Source organism: Manis javanica, chromosome 5, assembly GCF_040802235.1.
Source record: "Manis javanica isolate MJ-LG chromosome 5, MJ_LKY, whole genome shotgun sequence".
In the NCBI taxonomy this organism is placed as follows: Eukaryota; Metazoa; Chordata; class Mammalia; order Pholidota; family Manidae; genus Manis; species Manis javanica.
Window position 1 is genome coordinate 29,437,722 of NC_133160.1, and position 10,215 is coordinate 29,447,936.

At 56.8% G+C, this 10,215-nt stretch overlaps 1 protein-coding gene across 6 annotated transcripts; it reads left to right on the top strand.

Annotated features, from left to right (window-relative positions):
- Window positions 1-572: 572 nt before the first annotated feature.
- CDC25B (cell division cycle 25B) lies at window positions 573-10,010 on the top strand. Of its 6 annotated transcripts, XM_017680126.3 has the most exons (16): window positions 576-985; window positions 1,838-1,947; window positions 2,572-2,623; window positions 4,449-4,490; window positions 4,683-4,719; window positions 4,969-5,091; window positions 5,203-5,325; window positions 5,489-5,623; window positions 6,029-6,109; window positions 6,240-6,416; window positions 6,577-6,672; window positions 7,195-7,257; window positions 7,415-7,513; window positions 7,724-7,857; window positions 8,452-8,563; window positions 8,721-10,010. In XM_017680126.3, exons 1-16 carry the CDS (start codon window positions 786-788, stop codon window positions 8,859-8,861), a joined length of 1,725 nt encoding a protein of 574 aa, XP_017535615.1. In that variant the 5' UTR covers window positions 576-785; the 3' UTR covers window positions 8,862-10,010. The 6 variants fall into 6 exon arrangements, with proteins under 6 accessions (XP_036873484.1, XP_073092976.1, XP_036873486.1 ...); XM_037017589.2 differs by having other exon boundaries at window positions 573-985; window positions 4,969-5,325; XM_073236875.1 differs by lacking the exon at window positions 6,029-6,109 and having other exon boundaries at window positions 575-985.
- The last annotated feature ends 205 nt before the right edge of the window (window positions 10,011-10,215 follow it).

Here is a 10,215-nt window from a genome sequence, read left to right on the forward strand (position 1 = left end):
TCGCTCCCTGTCGCCGGGGCAGAGAGGCTGCGGGAGCAAAGGCGACTGAGGAGCATCTCGGCTCCACAACCGCCCACCCTGTGACCTTGAAACGGGTTAATGAACTCCACACCTCAACAGCCGCGTCTGTAGAGTGGCGAACACAAAGCGCACACCATAGCTGTGTTTTGGCAAAATTGTAGAGGGGACCCTCCCGCGGTGCCTACTGGTGGTTGCGAGTGATGTTAAGCCGCTGGGGGTCTCACTGAGGTCACCGAAGGGGGCTGTTGCTTTCTCGGGGCCCTCTCTGCTGTGGATACGTTAACTCCAAACCACAACTCGAGAAGCTGAATTTGGGAAGCCAGGATCCTCTAGCTCTGGCTGGGGGATTCAGGGGGTGTGGGGGAAACCCCAATTCCTCCCAGCAAAGCCTGGCACGGAGCGGGGCCCGGTTGGTCCAGCCTCCGCGCCTTTCCCCTGTGGGCCCCGCCCTCGGCCCCGCCCCCTCTAACTCGCGCCCCCATTGGTGGCGTTCGGCGGCGCGGCCGCTGTTATTTTTCGAATATATAAGGAGGTGGAGGTGGCAGCTGCTACTAGAGGCTTCCTGGAGTGGTAGCTGGTCCCCACGTCCCTCCACCCTTCCCCACCCTCCCCGCTTTCCTCTCCTCCCTCGCTCCAGCCCCGCTGCTCTTCCTCCCTCCCTTCCCCCCTCCACCCCGGGCCGGCTTCCCACCTGGCCCAGGCCAGCTGTGCCGGCGTCACCCTGAGCCCGGCCCCGCGGCCAGCCTTCTGCGGGCCCCGCTGCGATGGAGCTGTCCCTGCCGGAACCCGCGTCGGGCTCGGCTCTCAGTCCTGCTGGCGTGCGCGGTGGCGCCGACCGTCCGGGCCACCTCCCCGGCCTCCGGCTGGGAGCTCATAGCTTCCAGGGTTCCCCGGAGCGCGCTGCCGCCTCTTCGCCGGTTACCACCCTCACCCAGACCATGCACGACCTCGCAGTGCTCGGCAGGTAGGGCGCCCCAAGGAGTCTGGGGTGGGGCGAGAGGCCCGCACTAGGGTGTTGGAACCCGGCCTCCTGCGGAACCTGGCGTGAGAGGCGGAATGAGAAGCATCCTAAGCAGAGCCGGCAGCAGGGGCCTGAGACCGGGCAGTGAGGCCAGGGCTGTGCTGCTCACACCCCCCAGGTGACCCTCTCTTGGCTGGCATAAACCTCTGGAGAACCTCTGTACTTCCTTTCCCTCCTCTCTCAGGGTGCCTCCACCATGCTGCCTCCCTAATCTCTGCCCAGATCGCCACCATTTTGCCCTAGGCAGGGGATCCTGAGCCTGGAGGTATCTTGAGGGTGACAGAGTAGTCGGGTCCTCATATGTCCACGCCTCTCCTGGCTCCCTCTTCCCCCAGTTCTTTCCTGAGGTTAAGAGGTTAAACGCTGGTCCTGCTCCCTGGGCAAGCCTACAGGTTCGGGCTGGGTTGTACACTAAGAAATAGAGACCTGAGTCTTGGCTCCTCCTCCAGAAAGGCTAGTGGATGGGTAGGGGTCCCAAGAGTTTAGGGGATGGCCTTCCAGGGCTGCTGTTCTGCCCACTATCCCCCAGGATGACCCCCAGCCCACCTCCTGGCCCTTTCCCTCGTCTCACCTTCCCCTGCGCCCAGGAGGACATTTCCTAGTAACCAAAGAGAAGACACTTAGGGCCTCTGCAGAAAGCCTGAGAAGAGGGTAGGCCCTCAGTGCCATCTCTGGGGCAGTGTAGAGGCTGGATGGGGCCTTCAGAGGTGGGCAGCTGGTGGGAACACGGGGCTAGCCAGCCCTTGAGCCCCACATTGACTTTTCTCCTTCCCTGGGTCGCTGCTCCCTTCCCAGCGAGACCCCAAAGAGTCAGGTAGGCAGCCTGCTCACATGCCTATCCCTGTCCCGCCGCCGGGCGTCTGAATCCTCCCTGTCGTCTGAGTCCTCTGAATCTTCTGATGCAGGTGAGGCCCAGGGGTGCCAGGGGATTTGGGGGGGCAGCCTGAGCCTCCCCACTTCTCTGCCTATCAGACTAACATCCTTCCCACAATCTGGTGGGCCCAGTTGCCTGCCTCCACTCACCTCTGGTGGGGCTCACCACACCCAGCCCCAGTTGGCTGAGTGGGTGGTTGGGTGGGGCCCTCTGTGGGAGATGAAATCTTACCTATTTAAAACTAGGCGCCAAAGTCTGAGAACCACAGCCCCACCTGGGAGGCATTAGTGCCAAAAGTTGGTCATTTTATAACATTCACTTGCCTTCAGCTATAACCTGTCCTTTAAAAAGCCATTATCTCTTCTACAACAACTTATTTTAAACCAATTCAAGAAAAATGCTTAGCAAAGTTTTGGTTTAAAAACCTATAGAGAGGAGTTCCCATAGTAAACAGGGAGTGGAGACCTGTACAGTTTGGGGGGCAGTGTGTCAGCCCTTGGGATTCATGGGTGAGGTCTTGTTTAAATTTTTTTTAATGTGTCAAGATCTAAAAATAGAAACACGATTTTTTTCCTTCTGTGAATAAGTGTTGAGACATAGGGAAAAGTGTGCAGAAAATGCTACTACTTTCAAACCAAGGCTCTCTGTTTCCCAGGTCTCTGCATGGATTCTCCCAGCCCCATGGACCCCCAGATGGCAGAGCAGATGTGAGTAGAGAAGAGGGGTTGGGTTCCCCATTACCAAAGACTTGGTGGCTGCCTTTGGGAAACCCAGTTCTAGCATAAACTCTCTGGGAAAGCATGGGGGAGTGGACAGAGCCCTCCAGATCCCCACAGGGAGGACACTAATTGACTTCACAAGTCCCTGGGATTCTGCTCAGAGAGGGGTCTACTGTCACAGAGCAGCTGAGAGTGGTCTCAGGACCAGGGCTGGGGGAAGGTGGCTGCTAGGAGCAGCAGATACTTGACTCCAGCCAGCCCTTGTCTTGTAGGAATACAGACCTCTGATGTGTGTTCCTTTTTTTTTTTTTTTTTTGCCTATGTACCTATTTTTTCTGTGAAATAACACAATTTTAAAATATGGCCCAAGTAATTCAAAACTTTTAATTCACTCTAGGCCAAACGAAACAGTTGCTGCAGGCTGGTTTGGCCCTCAGCCATCCCGTCAGCAACCCCTGGCTTCAGTGACACTTGACCTTCTGGCCAACCCTTGGACCAGGCCCTTTGTGGAGGAAGTGGAGAGGGAGCCAGTGGGCTCTGCTCAGGACAGATCCCTCCACCTTGGTTGTGGGGCATGAGTCCTGTCTTGCAGAGCAGAGCTGTTCACATCCAGCTGTTAGGCCCCAGCAGGAAGAGCAGCTGCCAGGCATTAGTAGAGACAGCTGGGCATCCCCAGACTGGGGTAAGGGACTATGGCTTTGAGTTAGGGCAGTGGCTATCTTTCCTCTCATTGCTTTTGATTAGACTGGGCTGGGCTGCAGGATTTGTTCACAAACAGGAAACAGGTAGAGAACTGGGTGGGGGTGGAGGGGACTGCAGGCTGGTTTTTGGTGGCAACACAGAGCAGTGCCTGCTTTACCCCCAAGGCCCAGGTGTAGAATGGAAACCAAGCTAATGAAATTGGTCATCCCTGATGCCAGGTTGTCTGGGCACAGCCACCACTCCGTAGGGGACCAGTCCCCTGACACTTTAGTTCTCAGTGCCTCGTCCCTGCACCTGCCTTGACGGTTACATAGTTTCTCAGAAGGAAGCTAGAAAGAAGCTTGTGTGTGTGTGTGTGTGCATGCACATGCACACAGATGCACAAAAGCTGTGTGGCAGGTGGTCTCTGGGAACATAGCTAGGGGGTGGGGCCTATCTACAGCAGCTTGTGCCCCAGTCTCAAAAGGAACATCTGTTGGAATTCCTTGCCTGCTGGCCTCTTCTAAGGCAGGAGGGAGGGAGTGGGACAGAGACTGGGTCCTGGAAAATTTCACAGGAGGGAGGAGAGGATGTGACCCTGCGCATTTATCAGTAGGGGGTCTGGCATGGCAAACTGGGGCTGATCCAGGGGCATACAAAACTAAGCCTCTGTCTAGTGGGGAGCCGGCACAGCCCCACACAAGGTGGTTGGGGCGGGATGCCTAGCCTTGCTGGCATCCCAGGCCCTAGAGATAGCATTGTTGGGCCATGGTTTGTCACCATGGGATGGATGGATTCCTTTCTTAGTGGCCATATGGCCCAGCTGAGGTGATTTGCATACAGGTGGAAGGCCTGTGGGCAGGCTGGTGAGACCGTTGCCTTGGTAACACCTCAGCCACCCTGTGACCTGCCTCAGCTGTCTCAATTGCTGCCATTCTCTGGGCCCTTTTCCATTCAAAACCCAGGCTGTGTCTCATCTCATCCCTTCCAATACTTGGGCCCCCTTGGGAGTCAGCCTTCTTCTTACCTCCCCTTTCCACTGGCCTGAGCCCTGACCCCAGGCCTTGTGGACCAGGAGTGGATGATGGGCTGTAGGGGGAAGTGGGCTGCATGGGATCCTTCTCTCTCCTAGGTTTGAACAGGCCATCCAGGCAGCCAGCCGGGTCATTCGAAAGTAAGTGCTGCAGCCTTCCTCACGCAGGCTCCCACAGCCTCCATCTGTGGGTGGAGCAGCATGGGGCAGACACTCTCCCACACCCTCGCACAGGGGTACACCGGGCTCTGGTGGCGGGGCATCCTGCATGCTCTCTGCCACAGCCCCTGGCATGACTCTCTGGCCCTGATGTGTCCCTGTTTCCTTTTGCAGTGAGCAGTTTGCCATCCGACGCTTCCAGTCTCTGCCAGTGAGTGCCCTTTGAGGCCTGACAGGAGGCCCGGCACTCTGTCCAGGCTTGTGGAGGGGCAGGAAGGATATGGGGTCACCTCCCAGAGGGTGGACCTGAAGTGGTTGGGTGTTCCTGATCTGGCTGTGCGAGCCGGGGCTTTGGAGGTGGATGGACAAGCTGGGAGAGTTAGCCGGGGAATGGGAGAAGGTAGGGCTGGGGCCAAAGGAAAGCAGCCTTCAGTACCTGCTGCTCTACCTGGCTCTCTAGGTGAGGCTTCTGGGCCACAGCCCTGTGCTACGGAACATCACCAACTCCCAAGCACCAGGCAGCTGGAGGAAGAGTGAGGCATGCAGCCAAGCTGCCCACAGCTCTGGGGAGGACAAAGAGAATGTGCGCTTCCAGAAGGCTGGAGTGGGAGCATTTCAGGGGAAGAAGAGGGTGTGCTGGGGTGTTGCTGTGGCGCTTGATAATGCCCCCTCTCCACCCCGATCTTGCCCACAGGATGGATTTGTCTTCAAGATGCCATGGAAGCCCACACAGCCCACCCACACCCAGGCTCTGGCAGAGTGGGCCAGCCGCAGAGAAGCCTTTGCCCAGAGACCAAGCTCTGCCCCCAACCTACTGGTACATCAACAAAGCTGAACAATGCTGGACAGGCAGGCAGGCGTGCCCCTGAAGACAGCCTGGGGGAAGGGGAGGTGACCCTGAGCCCAAGGCAGTTGAAGGATGGGGTGTGGACTGCCTCGGATCCCCAGCCCTAAGCAACCTGTCTGTTCCTCACTCACAGTGTCTCACCCCAGAGCGGAAAATGGAGGTAGAGGAGCTGAGTCCCCTGGCCCCATGTCCCTTCTCCCTGACCCCCACCAAGGGGGCTACCGAGGAAGATGATGGGTTTGTGGACATCCTGGAGAGTGACTTAAAGGTAAACAGCTTTGCCCCTCTAGGCCTCCTACCTCTCCCTGGGGTCTCCTAAATAGGAGGACTCTGAGCTGCTGCTTCAAGACTATGACCTCATTCAATGTCAGAAGAACTGGAGGTAACTGAGTCACAGCCTGACCTCTGGCCAATCAGAGAGGAGCAGACGGCTGCTGCTGCAGGGTGTAGGGAAACCTGGTCCTCCTGTGTGCCCCACTTCTCACAGTTCTGTGCAAGCCACAGCAGCAAGTGGGGCCCTGCAGCTTCCTGGTTCTGGGGGGCTGCTCTGCGTGCAGGTGCTAGTAGGGCCAGGGAGGGCTGCTGGCCTGGGGTTTTCAGGGAGAACAGGAAAGGCTGTGCTGGAAGACATGAGCCTGTGGGTGTGACCGTATCCTTGCTGATTTGGCCTCAGGACGATGACTCGGTCCCCCCAGGCATGGAGAGCCTCATTAGCGCCCCACTGGTCAAGACCTCAGGAAAGGAAGAGGAGCAGGTGGGCCTCTAGGGTGGCCCCCTCAGAACTTGGAGGGATGGGCCCCTCCCCTCCAGGTGGGATTTGGCAGCAGGAGGATGGGAGACATGGCCTGGGCACTCTGATCCCTGACCTGCGGCCCCTGCCCCAGGACCTCATCATGTACAGCAAGTGCCAGCGGCTCTTCCGCTCACCGTCCATGCCCTGTGGCGTGATCCGGCCCATCCTCAAGAGGCTGGAGCGGCCCCAGGACAGGGACTGGCCCATTCAGAGCAAGCGGAGGAGGAGTGTGACCCCTCCCGAGGAGCACTGTGAGGCCGAGGAACATGTGAGTGCCCTCCTGGGGTGTGTCTGGCCTGCCACCCTCCGAGTCCACTCTGCAAGCCCTTGTTGGTTGGGTTTGTGGCAGAGGGCAGGGTGCCTGGAAAGGAGGGACCAACCACACGGGGCACCCTCACCCCTGACTGTGGCCACCATCTGCCTTGCAGAAGGCCCGTGTCCTCCGTTCAAAGTCCTTGTGTCACAATGAGATTGAGAACATCCTGGACAGTGACCACCGAGAACTGATTGGCGATTACTCCAAGGTATCATCAGTGGAACCCCTCAGGAGGCTGGGCGCTACCCATGGCCCCTGAGCCTAGCAGCTGCTTTGCTGCCTCCCTCTCCTGCCAGAGGCCCGCTTGCTTTGTTCTTTGCATCATACTGTCCTGTATTCTCACTAAACTCATCTCTCTGGCTCTCCTTGGTCTCCTGACTCTACCTCAGATCTGTCCAGGCATCAGCGGTGTCTCAGCCTTGGAAAACATTTCCAAACTAACATCTAGTTTGGGGCCTCCTTGGGCTTCATCCTGGGGCTTGGCAGAGAAAGTGTGGGGGCAGCAGGTGGAGAGTAAATTTCTTCCCTCCCCTTCCTCATTTCCAGTGTTCTGGGTTTCAGACCCAAGAGGTACCTCTTGACTGCTATGGGAACCAGTATGAATTGGAAGGTCAAACGGGTGTGGCCTCTGGGCTTAGGAAAAAACTCCATCCTTCCAGGCTCTTAGTCTTAATAGTTTCACTTCTTTTCCCTCTCTCCCTCAATCTCTCTCTCTGCCCACTTCCTTCAGGCCTTCCTCCTACAGACTGTGGATGGAAAACACCAAGACCTCAAGTACATCGCACCAGAAACGGTACTCGGGAATGAGCCACTGTCCGGGCACATCTGGGACTGCCATTTGCCTGTTAAGGTTCCCTAGGGCTGCAAGCACTAGGTCAGCGGTAGGGTTAAGGGTCAGTCCCTGCCTGCCAGCCTGACCTACAGGGATCCACCCCTGTGGCCTCCTATAGATGGTGGCCCTGCTGACAGGCAAGTTCAGCAACATCGTGGAGAGGTTTGTGATTGTGGACTGCAGATACCCCTATGAGTATGAAGGAGGGCATATCAAGGTGAGGCGGGTGACAGGGTCCTAAAATCCCACCTGATTCTATCCTTCCTCTGTTGGGGGAGTGAATCAGTAGAGGGCAGTGCACTGCCTTGTGGGGAAGGGTCCTTCCCAACAGGAGGTGGGGACCCCCATCTAAAGTTGGGGACTGCCTAGAGGAAGGGTCTGTTAACCAGGCCCAGGGCTCTGGCCTGACCTCCAGCTCTTCTGGCAGACGGCTGTGAACCTGCCCCTGGAACGGGATGCTGAGACCTTTCTGCTACAGAGCCCCATCATGCCTTGCAGCTTGGACAAGAGAATCATCCTCATTTTCCACTGTGAATTCTCATCTGAGCGGGGGCCCCGCATGTGAGTCCCAGCTGCCCCACCCCAGCTAGTTTCTGTTCCTGACCTTCTCCACTCAGGCTTGAATAGCTAACAGGCTAGAGCTCAGCCCTGGCCCCTCCTTGGCCTGGGCCTCATATCATCTGATGCCTGGAGCAGACCTCACCCCCATGTCCCTGTGCGTGGAATCCTCCTCCCGTCTCTGCCTCCATCCTTCCCATCTGGCTCACGTCCATCCTCTGTCCATTGCTGCCACCTCCACAGAAGCTAGTTCCAGGTCTCTAGCAGTGTCCATAAAATCGAAGGACCCTATCCCAGTCCTCACCAAGTCTTATTGGGACCTCTTGAATCTTGCCCATCTCTCTTTCTGCTTCCCCTTTCCCAGTCCAGGCCAGATATCTTTAACATAGATTGTGAACTGCCTTCCAGAAATAGAGCCCTCTTGATTTCCCTCCTTTCTTCCATTTCCCCAGCCTCTTCTGTACCCAGTAGCCAGATCTAAAAGTGTTCTTGTGGCTGACATTCCTGCATGAGAGACTTCTGTGGATCCCCAAGCCCCACAGAGGGGTGGGTGCAAGGCACAGGTCAGCTCTGACCCTGTACCCATGCTGATCCCAGGTGCCGTTTCATCAGGGAACGAGACAGAGCTGCCAACGACTACCCCAGCCTCTACTATCCCGAGATGTATATCCTCAAAGGCGGCTACAAGGACTTCTTCCCACAGCATCCGGTACTACGTGTGGGGGCAGCCACAGCTTCTGTGGGAGGGTTGGACTGCAAGGGAAGGGCTCAGCCAGGAGGTAGGCAAGGAGAAGGGAAGGCTGGGCTGCCACTCAAAAGCTACTCATTCCTGTGTATTGACTGACCCCACCTGCTTGCTCTCCTAGACCTTCTGTGAGCCCCAGGACTACCGGCCCATGAATCACGAGGCCTTCAAGGAGGAGCTGAAGACCTTCCGCCTCAAGACGCGCAGCTGGGCTGGAGAGCGGAGTCGGCGGGAGCTCTGCAGCCGCCTGCAGGACCAGTGAAGGGCCAGTCACAGTCCTGCCTATGTTCCTTGCCTCATGTGGCCTGGGCACCAGCCACCTAGGGGCCTGCAGGGCTCAGGGGTTGTGGAGGCCCCCCAGTGCTGTCCAGGGGAAAGATAGTGAGGGTGTCTTATCTGTCTGCCCCCAGCTCTGGTCCCCTTGTCTCACTCCAGTCACACTCCATGTCCTGGTGCCACCTCCTGCCCCAGCCCAGCCCCTGGTCACATGGTGAAACTGGATTAAGTCCAGCTCAGAGGAAGTATTTTGTGTCCAACCGGAGCCTTTTTTGCTTTTTTCTTCCTTGTTTGGGTTAACCTTTTGTCTTCCTGCATCCAGGAAAGCCCCCATGTTTCTCAGGGCATTGTTTGTATGTATGAGGCTGGAGAAAGCCACAGCCCCCAGGATGGGCCAAAGGTGCTACATTCCTCCCTGCCCTATGTCAGCGCTGTGTCCCAGGCAATGGACAGCATTCCAGGGTGTGTCTGCCGTGTTTGTTCCCCTCCCTTTCCTTTTTTCCTGTCCTTTCATACAGACATCCTCAGCACAAACAGAAGCTCTTACTTGTTTCAGTGTTACCTGCACGCTTGATTGTCTGTCTCATGTCTTGCCCGTCTCAGGACATTCACAGGCTGAGGTTTAGGCTTCCCCGTCCAACTGGGGTTAGAGACTCAAACATTAATCACCCACTGTGCCCTGGCTTCTGTTGCCTCAGAAAGGGACATTATTATCCTCAGGGGCCCCTGAACCAGGGCAAAGGCCTGCAGCCTGAGCCTGCTGGAAGCCCAGCCCCCACTGCTGTGAACTCTGGGGTCTGACTGGTCAGAACTTGCTGCTCTCTTGTTGCGGATGGATAGATGGACAAATGGATGGATGATGGATGCACAATGCCTTGCACACATAAAGCACTGAGTGGAAGCATTTCAGCGTGCATGGCAACCTGTGGCAGGTATATGTATGTGTCTGCCAGTGTCGACAAAGTTCGTACACTTTAAGGTTTGGAAATATTCAGGAGATGTGATAGAAGCAGTGAAACCAAGGACATAGCCACATCTGGATTCTGAATCTCAGGCTGTGGGGAGGCTGTTTGAAGTCCTTGATGAGTCATCCATTAGGGCCTTGGTTCAATAAAGCACTGAGTGAGTTGAGTAACCAGCACCGTGTTCTAGGGGCCTGCGGTCAGACTATGGCATGCTCTGATGGGGGGACAGGGTTGGGAGCAGGTCATCAGAACAGGACTGGAGGACTGGGGAGGTGGCCTTATGTTCCCTTCCTAAGTCAGCCCCACTCCCCAACTCCTCAAGTACCTCTGAGCTCACCCTTTACACTGGGTGTCAAGAAGACAAGAGTGACCCCA

What these genes read in the sequence shown, in the direction of transcription:
- CDC25B (XM_037017589.2), top strand. Translation starts at nt 786, where the DNA reads ATGGAGCTGTCCCTGCCGGAACCCGCGTCGGGCTCGGCTCTCAGTCCT. An exon ending in CTCTGAATCTTCTGATGCAG is followed by an intron (nt 1,948 to 2,571) that starts GTGAGGCCCAGG and finishes TCTGTTTCCCAG; the next exon opens with GTCTCTGCATGGATTCTCCC. An exon ending in AGTACATCGCACCAGAAACG is followed by an intron (nt 7,258 to 7,414) that starts GTACTCGGGAAT and finishes GGCCTCCTATAG; the next exon opens with ATGGTGGCCCTGCTGACAGG.